Source organism: Babesia bigemina, scaffold Bbigscaff_72647 (genome assembly GCF_000981445.1).
Source record: "Babesia bigemina genome assembly Bbig001, scaffold Bbigscaff_72647".
Lineage (NCBI taxonomy): Eukaryota > Apicomplexa > Aconoidasida > Piroplasmida > Babesiidae > Babesia > Babesia bigemina.
In genome coordinates, this window is record NW_012237237.1 from 68,676 (window position 1) to 82,310 (window position 13,635).

At 46.3% G+C, this 13,635-nt stretch overlaps 1 protein-coding gene and 1 pseudogene across 2 annotated transcripts; both read left to right on the forward strand.

Annotated features, from left to right (window-relative positions):
- Window positions 1-1,938: 1,938 nt before the first annotated feature.
- On the forward strand, window positions 1,939-6,768 carry BBBOND_0003900 (hypothetical protein, conserved; the record flags this gene model as incomplete). Its single annotated transcript, XM_012915223.1, has 1 exon — window positions 1,939-6,768. One exon carries the CDS (start codon window positions 1,939-1,941, stop codon window positions 6,766-6,768), a length of 4,830 nt encoding a protein of 1,609 aa, XP_012770677.1.
- A 969-nt stretch (window positions 6,769-7,737) lies between these two features.
- Window positions 7,738-13,303, forward strand: BBBOND_0003910 (annotated as a pseudogene). Its single transcript is given in 2 exon segments — window positions 7,738-9,669; window positions 9,680-13,303. Coding segments are annotated over 2 exon segments (5,556 nt in total).
- Window positions 13,304-13,635: the final 332 nt, after the last annotated feature.

Consider the following 13,635-nt stretch of genomic DNA (forward strand, 5'->3'; position numbering starts at 1 on the left):
TGACCAACGTGCTGACCAAGGTGCTGACCAAAGTGGCGACCAATGTGCTGACCAATGTGCTGACCAATGTGCTGACCAAAGTGGTGACCAATGTGCTGACCAATGCCATGACCAAGATGCTGACCAAAGTGCTGACCAATGCCATGACCAAGGTGCTGACCAATGTGATGACCAATGCCATGACCAAAGTGCTGACCAAAGTGATGACCAAGGACCTGACCAATGTGCTGACCAACGTGCTGACCAATGTGCTGACCAAGTTGCTGACCAAAGTGGTGACCAATGCCATGACCAATGCCATGACCAAAGTGGTGACCAAGGTGGTGACCAAGTGCTGACCAAGGTGGTGACCAAAGTGGTGACCAATGTGCTAACCAAAGTGCTGACCAAAGTGTTGACCAATGTGGTGACCAAGCACCTGACTAAGTTAGTGGTCACGGCAGCGATGACATCAACACGGCAGCGATGACATGGTTACTGTAGCGATGGCATGGTCACGGCAGCGATGACATGGTTACGGCAGCGATGTCATGGTCACGGCAGCGATTACATGGTCACGGCAGCGATGACATGGCCACAGCAGCGATGACACGGTCACGGCAGCGATGACATAGTTACGGCAGCGATGACAGTGGTGACCTAAGTGGTGATTATCATCCACTCCACATCGCCCCTAACCCACTCCACATCGCCCCTAACCCACTCCACATCGCCCCTTTATCCACTCTACATCGCCCCTTATCCACTCCACATCGCCCCCTAACCCACTCTACATCGCTCCCTAATCCACTCCACATCGCTCCCTTATCCACTCTACATCGCCCCTTAATCCACTCTACATCGCTCCTTTACCCACTCTTCATCGCCCCTTAATCCACTCTACATCGCCCCTTTATCCACTCTACATCGCTCCCTAACCCACTCTACATCGCCCCTTATCCACTCTACATCGCCCCTTAACCCACTCCACATCGCCCCTTTATCCACTCCACATCGCCCCTTATCTACTCTTCATCGCCCCTTTATCCACTCCACATCGCCCCTTAACCCACTCTACATCGCTCCTTTACCCACTCTACATCGCCCCTTTATCCACTCTACATCGCCCCTTAACCCACTCTACATCGCTCCTTTACCCACTCTTCATCGCCCCTTTACCCACTCTACATCGCCCGTTACCCACTCTACATCGCTCCCTAACCCACTCTACATCGCCCTTAACCCACTCTACATCGCTCCTCTATCCACTCTACATCGCTCCTTTATCCACTCTACATTCCTCGAATTACTTCGTCTTATCAACGCTATGACCTCTATAAACCTATATAATAACTTGTTGATGCCGACCATTCTCTTACTGACGATGCTACTAGAAGAGCCTTGAATGACATTGAGTCCAAGCTCATTAGCCTTGGTCACCTGGCTGGGCAACTTGGGAGTTTCATTGGTGAGAGTGAGAGTGTTAAGAAAGCCGTTAAGAATGCTATTATCGCTTGTTTCGACACTAATCCAGACCTTAAAAATGACCTAAAAGATGATTACTCTTCTCTTGTTACTAACCTTTCTGAGTCTGTCAAGTCTGCTGGCAAGCCTGTTGACACCGAGAAAATTAGGGAGCTTAGTGAGCAAATTAAGAAAGATATTCAGCTTACTGAAGAGACAATTAAGAAGCTTGAATCACCTAAAATTAACTCTCCTTCTTCCCCCTCTCCCTCTGCTGACTCAGCCAAATTGCAGTCCAAGTTGGACGCTTTGAGGAAAGTGGAGAAGCTTTGTGGATTTTTGACTAATCGTAATAATGCGTCAAATGAGCCTAAAAAGCTCTTAGAGAATCTTTGTTCCGGCCTCGAAAAATTCCTCGGCTTCAATCCATCTTCGAAAGGCTACACTGGCAGTGGGATTGTGTACTCCGACTTGGATAGGCTGTGTGATGCAGTGATGGGATTTTTGAGTGGTGTGCTTGGTGCGGTGAAAGATGATGAAGCGGTTAAAACGTACGATAATTACATGCCTATAGATAATAGACTTGAAAAAGTACTAGAAGAGGTAAATAAAAAAATTGGCTCCGGGCGTGATGGGCTTGCGGTGTCTGTCGGCGCGGTGAAGGAGTGGTTGGAGGGGTATGGGAATAAAATTCGTGATATGACTTTCAACGTCAAAAATGCTTTAGCTATACTCCAAGATGATTTATCAGGTAAGTATCTTAGTAGTATTAACAGTGCGCAGAATCTGGAAGATCAGCTGAAGCACTGGAACGGAGTGCTCAAGGACATCGACTTTCACCTAAATGAAGCTGAGACTAGCGGTGTTAATGTATTAGATGATAAACTAAAAAATACGTTGTTGCATGAGGTGAAAGTAGTTAGAAAATCTGTGCAGGTGATGAGGGAGAGCGCTGACAACGAGGCTTTCAAGGCTCAAGCGGACAGAGTCGATAAGCAGTTGCTTGAGCGGGAGGATGAGCTTAGGAGGGCAATTAATACGCAATATGAAACCGTGCGAAAAACGGTGGTAGATACGTTAGGCAAGATCAATGATGAAGTCTCCTATTTCGGTGGCGTGAAGAAATCGGAATTTCAAAAAATAAGTCAAGCCGTGATAGAAGCCAAAAAGGATATTAATAAATTGGTGGAGGACCGGCAGGAAGGGTTTGATAAAATGTATAAAACCCCGATTCTTGCGAAATTCGATACCATAAGAGGGAAATTGCAAGAACTCGATAATGTTAAACATAAGGGGAAGGGAGGAAATTCTAAGCTTCACGATGACGTGGAAGACATCACCAAGCAGATTGCGGAACAGGTGGTGTTGGCACAGAAGGAGGTGACTGCTTTGGAGTCGGCCGTTAAAGCGACGGCTTCAGCGGCGTATCAGAAGATTAGCCAATTGGTTGACGATGCAACAGGGGCGCTTAGCGGGTTGGAAACTAAAGTTAAAAGTGGTCTGGGCAAGTTGAAAAGTGAGGTAGATAAGCCGATTGAGGATGTCATCAATAAGCTCAAGGAGGGAATTGCAAATGCTGCTGAGGCAGAGGGTGCATACAAGGTCGTTCAAGAGTTTTATCTGGGTATACAAGATAAGGTCGATTATCCAAATTTACATAAATGGTCTGAGGCAGCAAAAAGTGGTGGTAGTCTTAAAGATGCTATCGCCGCATTAGGATCGAATGATACTTATATCAATAATTTCAAAGCAGTATTAACCAAACTTAAAGACCCACAAAATGTTGGAGGTATATTTTACGATGCGCTCATGATGGACCTTCAGAAAAAAGCTAAGGATGCGATAGAAGCGGTGAGATCTGACAGAAGTGGCAAATTTGCAAATGTTTTCCAGCAATTCAGCCAGGAAATCAAGAAAAGCGATGATAGAGGTAGCACAGTATATGAGAAGATCGATGGGATAAAGGCGGATAGTGAGATTTCTTCACTTCAAAACCTTTCTGTAGATAGTAGCAAACTTACAAATGTCATCAATCTGTTTGAAAAGGATGCTGAAATCGGTGATGAGACGTCGAAAGTCAAAAAAGCTATCGACAAAGTCCTCCAGAAGATTACAATGCTGCAAGCTGTGCCTGGCGAAGTGACCAAACTCCAAAGCGAAACTAAGAGTCTGTTAGAGCAGTTGAAGGCTCAGCTCGACCAGCTTCAGAAAGAAATCGACGCCATTGAGAGTAGTGTCAAATCAGCTGAAAAAGCGTTAAATGGGTGTATCCATGACCTAAATCGTGCCGTATCCGCAGCTTATCACAGCTCGATACAAGCCGTCGAAAACCTTAAAAATGAGCTTTGTGATATAACTCGCAAAGCCTTCCAAAACGTGACCAATGAAGTACGACTACTCTTCGCAAACGGCCACCAAGCAGATCTGACGGCGTTGGGTAACTTGGTGAATGAGCAGAATCAGACGATTGAAGAGTTAATAAGAGTAGATAAGAGTAACGGCGTTAAGGGTCTATTGAAGTGGCTTTTTAAGCACAAAGGAAGTGAACTTGAGAAATTTAGAATCGACGTCACGTCGCCGATGAAGCCGGAAGAGAGAGCTAAAAAGTTGAGAAAGCTGTCCAAAGATTTCAAAGAACATGTTGATGTCATTTGTAAGTACGTTGAAAATCAAGCAAAAACTCCTAAAGGCGAAAAAACTCCAGAAAAAGTACACAATAATAGGTCTGAGAAAGTTCACGAGATACAACAGAAATTGAGTTCGCTGCTACAATACATTTCAGATGAAAATGCCTTGCCTGATGTCAAAGATCGTGATTTAAGAAGAATCTTCACCTTCGACGCCGAATTCCGCTCCCACCTCCACGAGCTGACCTCCGCCCTGTCCACGTTCGACCCCGCTGACTTCGCGAACCCGCACCACCCGCAACTCCTGGATGCGCTGAAGGCAGGGATGCAAGGGCTGGTAGCGGAGATGGAAAAGGCGTATGTGAGTAGGTATGATGGGCATCCTAAGATGGAGTGGAAAGTTATCAAGGAGAAAAAAGTTACCGACGAATTAACCGTCGACGCTACGCGCTGCGCCAAGGTGTTTATGAGCTGCCTGCCGATGTGGGTGGAGGACCTCGGGGAGTTGAAGAGGAGGTGTGAACATAGTTGGCAAGGGAAAGCCATTCATCTAAAGGATGAAATTGACAAAGAAAACCCCCTTGGTGAGTTCCTCAAGCATTGCGGTTACATTGTTCCTACCAGTCAGAAGTCGCATCAGGACGGGGAGCTGCAGTGCAAGTATAAGTTCACCGGTGCAAATATTCTTGAAAAGCTCGTGGAGAATAAATTAGAACGCGGTACGGTTTTTGATCACATCAAAGCGTGCGAATCGAATCAAGATATTAAGACAGGTAAGCCGAAGGAAAAAACACATTTCGATATTAGCAATATTCTTGATTGCCTGTACCATCACTTGGACCAATATAACGAAGTAGGTCACCTGTCTACTCTAACATCAAAGAGGCATCCATGTTCCGTTTACGATATGTTAGTTTGGCTATCTGGACTTACGCACAACCCTGTACGTCACGTTAAGCTAGACGCAGCTATCACGCATATTTTGGAAGAGCTGTATAAAAGGGGCAAGGAAGATGTAGATGAAGTGGTCGACGGGTTAGAAATAGAACCAGTAGTTGGCGACAATTTTAAGATATCATTGGTGAATAACCAAACGGTACCCTTGGAAGCTTACCCACGTAACGTATCATATGAAGATATGCGAACAGCGGTAACTGACATATGTGCAAACGCGTACGATGTTTTAACCACAATAGCCGGAACAGGAGACGAGTTCACCACCTACGCGTCTGACTTGTCGAATAATTCCATGAAATTCCACTACCCCCAAAGCGGCGAAGATTGCTTCGACATGTTGCTCGACATATTACGCCGCTTGTTCCCGCCGCTAAAATTCCTGCTCGGCCAGTGTAGCTATGCCGCATACAACTTTGGTTGGCGCGATTGTATGTACGGCAAAGATATTGCTTCAGGCAAATCGCAGTGTATCGACCACTCAGAAGACAAAGCAGCGTGCCAACCAAACGGCAAACCAAATGACCAACCAAAGTGCCAAGTAAACAGCCAAGCAAATTGCCGACCAACTTCCCCGTTAATGTCCTATCTTAACGATTGCTTACCGGGGCATCTACCTCACCAACTTAGCAAAATTGGTTGCAGGTACGAGTGCCTCAATTGCCCTTCAACATCCAAGAAAGGTATGCCCTGTCTTACGCCGCTTGGATTCAGGGGATTCTCCGGTTCCACTAAGACGGGTGGAGACATATGTCACATCATAAGGAAATTCTTTGCTAATACCCATCTCAATGGTTTGCTGTGCCTAATTCCGAAACCGCCGTCCACCTTACCGGAGCATTTCAGTTTCGTCCAGTCGCTTGCTAACAGCTGTGGGTCAAGTAAACGCATGAACCTGAGTGATATGCGATCCGCATTTGAGGCATCTGTTAACAACCTCTCCATTCAACTGCAAACTGATAGCACTGTCTTTACTAAAGCACTGGTTGACGCCTACGGTTCTAAGTCTGCAACTCACACCGACTGCGAACATCCTCATCTTACGACCCTAACAACCACCGACACATGTAAAGGCAAAAAGAAAAATGTTAACTGCGCTCCCTATATATATCCCTTAGCCGAAGATGCATATTGTTACTTCGCCATGAAACACTGTGACACATACGTGTCCTGGGCGGTGTACCTTCCATGGACGTTCTGGGAGTATCTCAAGAATCTATGTGACGACTTTTGCAATATCTTCTGCGCAGACTGGGGCTGTCGTAGTTGCCTTAACAGCAGCAAGTGCAAACGCGGCGAACATGGAAAGAGTGATGAGCCGAAGGAAAATGTACCAGGCCAACCGCATTGCAAATGCTCATCCATGGTAAAATGTAAGGGTGTTTCACCAACATTTTACAGATATGGCTTTGCATTTGGTGACCCAAATGCGCTCGATGCCAACAAGCAATGCCATGATTTCTATAATCAATTAACTGCTGTCCTAAAATCGCAGTACTTCAAGAACCTGTTCGACACGTGCGACCACTTCCTATTCAAAATCCGCTCCCCCTTCATCTGGCTCAACGTCGCCCTCTGGCTCCTCTCTCTCCTATACCTCCTCCACATCATGGTCATCCGCCTAGACCTGCTCCACATCAAATCGCATTTGCATAGTCCCTCGAGTCATCGCATCGCTGCTCAATCACTACTCGCCGCGGCACGTGTTAACAAACTGGGCAGGGTGTTTTATCTACAACCATAAGCGTACTCACGTGTTTACTGTCTACACTCACCTAGCATCACCTACTCACCTAACTTATGAATTGTGCTTTAATCTGTTGTATCACTCATTAATCGTTGTATGTGATTGTGTAACAGTAAACTAAAATGCTGATCAAGATGCTGCCCAAAGTGCTGACCAATGCCATGACCAGAGTGGTGACCAATGCCATGACCAAAGTGGTGACCAAAGTGGTGACCAAGGTGCTGACCAATGCCATGACCAACGTGCTGACCAACGTGCTGACCAACGTGTTGACCAAGTTGATGGTCACGGCAGCGATGACATGGTCACGGCAGCGATGACATGGACACAGCAGCGATGACATGGTCACGGCAGCGATGACATGGTTACGGCAGCGATGACATGGACACGGCAGCGATGACATGGTCACGGCAGCGATGACATGGACACGGCAGCGATGACATGGTCACGGCAGCGATGACATGGTGATCAGAGTGGTATTTATCATCCACTCCACATCGCTCCCTTACCCACTCTACATCGCCCCTTTACCCACTCTACATCGCTCCTTTATCCACTCTACATCGCCCCTTAATCCACTCTACATCGCTCCATAACCCACTCTACATCGCTCCCTTACCCACTCTACATCGCCCCTTTATCCACTCTTCATCGCTCCCTAACCCACTCTACATCGCCCCTTAACCCACTCTACATCGCTCCCTAACCCACTCTACATCGCTCCTTTATCCACTCCACATCGCTCCTTTATCCACTCTACATCGCCCCTTTATCCACTCTACATCGCTCCCTAATCCACTCTACATCGCCCCTTAACCCACTCTACATCGCTCCCTAACCCACTCCACATCGCTCCCTTATCCACTCTACATCGCCCCTTATCCACTCTACATCGCTCCCTAACCCACTCTACATCGCTCCTTTATCCACTCTACATCCCTTGAATTACCTCGCCTTAATACCGCTATGACCTTCATTAAGCATAGCAATAACTTGTGCCTTGTCACCCTTCACTTCCCCTCTTCCACCTCTTGCCACTGCCCTGACCATGTGCCGCCTAGGGAGCTTGACAAGAAATTTGACAAAATTTTGAACCTCAAAAATACCTCAAATAATAACCCTACTAACATCCTTAATAACCTCTGCACTGGCCTCGAAACCTTCCTCGGCTTCAACTCTGAATCCAAAGGCTACGATGGCTCCGGGATTGTGTACTCCGACTTGGATAGGCTGTGTGACGGGGTGATGGGATTTTTGTATCAGGTGCTTAAAGATGTCAGCGAGAAACAGCCTTATCAAGTAGGTAGAGAAACGTATTTAAAAAAGGTTCTTGGTGAAATAAGTGAACAATTACTTCGAGGAAATAGCGGATTTAATATTGCGCTTCCCAAGATACTTAGCAGGATTGGCAAGTATAATGCTGACGTGCAACAGTACAATGACAGCGTGAAAAAGCCTACAGACACATTTTTGGTACGCTTAAAAAATGATTTCCCAAAGGAAATTAAGAAAATTCCAAATGACAAAAAACTCAAAGAAATGAGTTCACATACTGTCGAGAATGCAGTGGCTCCTACCAGGGAGCTGTCCAGCAAGTATATTCAGTATGGTAACGATTTTGACAGGGCTCTTCAAAAAGCGAAAAAGGAGATCAGCAATCTCAATTCGCAATGTAAGAACAATGTAACAACGGCGCAAAAACAGGTGAAGTATGTGACTGAGAGGCTTGCGGCTTTGTCGACCAAGGAAGAGAGTGATTTGAAAGCTGTCGAAAGTGAGATTACAGAGACACTGAATTCGCTTAAAGACGGTGTAAATGTGAGAGTAAGAAGAGATGTCAGTGAACTCGTTAAGCTTTTAAAAGATAAGGTATCGGCGATTTGGAAATTGCTGGAGGAAATTGATAAGAAGCTCTATGAGTATGTCGACGCACTGCAAAAATGGATTGATAAGGCGGATAAAGATGTAAATCAGGCCATAAGTAAATCGGACGGAATCGAACAAAAACTGCCTGGAGGCAAAAATCGTGATGAACTCAATAGAATTTCAAGCGAGTTAAAAACGAGGAGCGATGTGATCTGGAATTATGTTGAGGAGATGAAAAAACAAATAGCGGAGAATGTGAAAGCAGCGCTCCAGCAAGTGAAAGACATGGACGGCAAGCTGAAAGAGGATTTGAAGAGGGTGAAGGAAGGGATTAAAGAGGCGATTAAGCAGTTAGGGAAACGTATGGTAAAGCATGTTAATAAGGATTTGGGGACGTTGAAAGAGCAGATTGGTGAGCAATTGAGTCCAATAGTGAGGACCTCTAAGGACATGTTTGCCGATTTCGGCGCAGTTAAGAATGCGCTCGATAAGGCTTTACGGAATGTTTCGGAAGATATTAGAAAACTGGTTAACCTAGAACAACTTGTGGATATTAAAAGCCGTTCAAGTAAAACACTCGACGCCCCTTTACTCAAAGCTATTGCTGGAGATAATCCCTTCAAACCACTCATTAGCTATTTTGAAAATTTAAACACTAAGGTTATGGATCCAATAAGAACTGTAATGACAAGAGTATGTGATGGTTTGGGGCGTGGGTTTGCAGCCCAAGGCAACAATGGATTACATGCTACACTTATAGGCATTAAAGAACAACTGAAAGGTATTCATAATGTTGTGAAAGGCTCCGTTCCGGAGATGAAAGACCTGAAGATGCAACTCACATCTATTCTTGGGGATAAACTCAACGTTGAAAACCTTGACTTAAACTCGAAACCCTCTCATGCTCAGACAATTCAGACTGTGGCTGAAAAACTCGAACGCAAGACTGACAAAATTGATAAAACAGAAGCAATTAGTCTGCTCACTGTGCTTTCTGATATTGCGAAAACTGTCTCCGCGCACACTCAAAGGGTTATTGAAGAAGTCATGCATAAGATTAAAGAAAAAAATCCGAGAAGAGATACAGCACGTGGCTGCTGAAATAAACAAAAATGTGAAAGACTGTAGAAGTCTTGTAACACATCCTGGTGATAAGGTATCACTCACTAACACAGAACTTGATAAGGAAAATGTCAAAGGCCTAGCAAAATTGGTGAGTGATTTTGGAAATGAAATAAACGCGAAGCTTACAAATTTGCAAAGCGATCTTGATAAGAAAACTTTTAAGCGGACTAGTAGTTCTGGTGTCGGTGACGAATACGAGCTTGGCAGGAATCTCATGAACGATTTCAAACAAACTTACGATGACAACTTCACGGATGGTGATTTCAAAACTGAAAATAAGAAGAGTGTACTCGACGAGGAGATTGGTAAAACGATATTGCCAGGTGGAGCCGACTCCAATAAAGTTGCTGACTTTGCTGAAAAGAATTTCTCGGAATATATTAAGATCGTTACACAAGACAGTGTAGCCGCCGCGGCGAAAGACCCCAATGCCTTAACAGGCACCCTCCCCGCTGCGATCAAGAAAATCCGTGACGACGCCTCTGGGTATAACGTTACTGTTACCAAAGAAGATCTCTCAAAATGGTCGGGCGAAATCACATCTAATCTGAACTTTCTAATGTCCGAGTTCTCTGAGGCTGGCAAGGTCCTAAAGCAGCAGTTGACTAAGCTGAAGACATATATTGGCATGAATCATAATAAAAGCGCAGCTGACGATACGCTTCAGAAAATTAAGGACAACCTTGATAGCCTGCGAAGAGTCCAGCTGAAAGAGGCCCGCAAGTTCGCAGAGCAGTTTCTCATCTACGCCCAGGAATTAAGTGTAAAGTATGTCAAACGAATTCAGGAGCACGTAGCTGAGCAAACAACATGCGCTATCACCACGCTAAACACGGATGCCCGCAAACACTACATCTCCACCATCCGCGAACTGCTGACCGATTATGCCCAAAAGGTTCAGAGCGAGTTGAGCAAACTGCCTGAAGAGATTGACGACGACCTGAGAAGAGGCTACAAAGGCTTCGTGAAAAAGATGGAAACGCATCTCCTGCCTGGACTCACCATACCCCCAAACACCCCGCTCAAGGACGCCGCGTCTACCCTCAAGGCCAAGCTCACCGCTTTCATGGAACAACTGCAACAGCAAGCGGATTTCAAGAAATCGTTCGAGACCGTCAAACCGTCCCACACTGCGCTCCTCGAGTTACTTCAGCAGCTTCACGACTCCAAGCACTTCGGCCACCTCGTCCCTCCCAGGGTCAATGCTCTGCTCGATAGGCTCGGTGAGCTGTCGCCTAAGAAATACAAGGAGGAGGCACAACCCATGCTTGACACGCTGAAGGTAGGGTACGGAGCGTTTGCTGAGGAGCTGTCCAAGGCCTACATCTCCGTCTACGACGGCGCCCGCAACATCAACTGGGATCAAGCAAACAACCCGGAGACCACATACTGCGCCAAAATATTCTTGACCGCATTTGCCACAATTCACGATGCTGTGCACGACTTGAGAATAAATTGCAATAGTCTGAGGGGGCATCAAATTCACTCGTCCTCTGATCTCGGCAGGTTGTTCCTACGGCACGGCTTTAAGGTGTCCGCAGAAAACAAACAGCACTGGGAGCTGCAAAACAAGGGCGTCATAAACGGTGAATACGTCGCGAACAGACTTAGCTTTAGGGTCGAAGGTGCGAAAGACAACGAGCATCTTAAAAAGTGTGAGTCGAATGAACGCAAGACGAACGTCTTCTTTAATCTTTTTGATATTCTCAAATGCATCCTGCATCACGTCGATCAGTACAACGCCATATGTCACATCGCTCTCTTCCCCAAACCTAGAACGCCATGTACCGTTTTCGAAATGCTGGTGTGGCTTTCAGGTCTCACTTACACTTCCGCGTACCAGGCGCTGCTATCAGACGGGTTCACCAACGTGCTTGATAATCCGGATACGCCGCTTGCTGGCGACGGAGAGATCACCGTCTTTGACATCGAGAAGTCATACCTAGAGGCGCACCCGCAGAAGATCACGTATAAGAACATATGCAAGGTACTGGACTACCTTTGTTCGAAATCGTATGATCTGCTCACTACCGTTGTTGGCCACGGCGACGCGGCGACATTCTACGCTTGCGACTATTCGAATAACACGCTGAATCTGTACTACCCGAGCTCCGGCGAAGATTGTTTGCAGATGTTGCTTGACTTCCTGCGCAGAATTTTGCAGCCGCTCAGATATTTGTTTGAACGATGCAGCGTCGCAGACAAGAACTACGGATGGGCCGACTGCCACTACGGTAAGGACGTACCTACAACGAAATCGCACTGCAACATCAAGCCAACGGACGAAGCAGCGTGCCTACCAAACTGTCAACCAAACTGCGAACCAAATTGTCAACCAACATCGCCATTGATGAACTACCTCAGTGACTCTCTACTCGGTTATCTGCCGCACAGATTGGAGTCTGTTGGATGCAAATCTAAATGCTCCACTTGCCCCTCCACTTCTAGGCTGGGAATGCCGTGCGTCACACCGCTGGGTTTCAGAGCGTTTTCTGGGTCGACCAAAACAGGCCGTCAGCTATGTGAGATGATTCGCGAATTCTTAGGTAGTGGCGTGATTTCATCCTTGCTCGGCTTGTCACCAACTCCGCCGAAAACGCTGCCAGAGCATTTCGGTTTCGGGTTAAGCTTGGTTAATAAGTGGGTCAAAGTTGCATCTTATATTACTGATGCAGGTATAAAACCAGTATCACAAAGTAAGATTGAAGCATCTATTCAGAAACTCTCCATTAAGCTCTACACTGACACGGGTAAGCTTACCAATGTACTTCGTGACGCTTATGGCAACAGTCAGCATGAGCACGAAGGCGTGAATCATCTCGAAGTCTATGCCGATGTATCTAGCCTATGCATGACTAGAAGTTGCGAGGACAGTTATATGCGCTGCGCTCCATACCTATCCACTTTGTGTTCGGACACGTATCAATATCTTGCTCATAAGAACTTTGCCACGTACCTTACATGGGCTGTCTACCTGCCGTGGGATTTCTGGACTCAACTGAACAACTTGTGTAACGCATTCAAGAACATTTTCTGCCAAGACTGGGGATGTCATACGTGTCTGCGTGCTGATAAATGTAAGCGTGGACAGCATGGCCTCGTTGAGAAGGTGGACAAAACTACGGAAATCCCGCATTGCAAGTGTCCATCGATGGTTCAGTGCAAGGGTGTGTCCGCAACACTGTACCAGTTCGGTTTCTGTTTTGGTAACGCGGCGACATTGAATAGTGAGACATCGGCTAAGAAGTGTTCTGATTTCTGCTCTCAGCTGGACAAAGTATTGAAATCGGAATATTTCAAAAAGCTATTCACGGAATGTGACAACTTCATTTGGACCATTAGAGAACCGTTCACCTATCTAGTTCTCGCACTTTGGTCGCTGTCCCTCTTCTACCTCATCTGCGTGATGGTTGGCAGACTGGATGTGCTGCATATCAAGTCACACCTGAGGATACCGTCGTCGCACAAGATAACGGCGCAGTCATTGTTGGCTGCAGCGCAAGTCGGAAGGCTTGCCAAGATATCGTACCTGCAACCGTAATTGTATTCACATTTGTAATTCACATCAACTCACTTACCATAGCTCACCTACTCACCTAACCGACAAACGTAGTCTAATGTCTCGAATTACTCTAGCGCCAACCTGTGAACTAAATAGCGTTGAAATGAAGTGATGATTGAACGACAATGCAAAGTGCTAAGCTGGCAACCAGGCAACGTGGTAAGCTAGCATCCAGGCTAAATGCTAAGCAAGCAACCAGGCAACGTGTTGACCTAGCACCCAGGCAACGTGTTAACCTAGCACCCAGGCAAAGTGCTGAGCAAGCACAAAGGCAAAGTGTTGACCTAGCACACAGGCAAAGTGTTGACCTA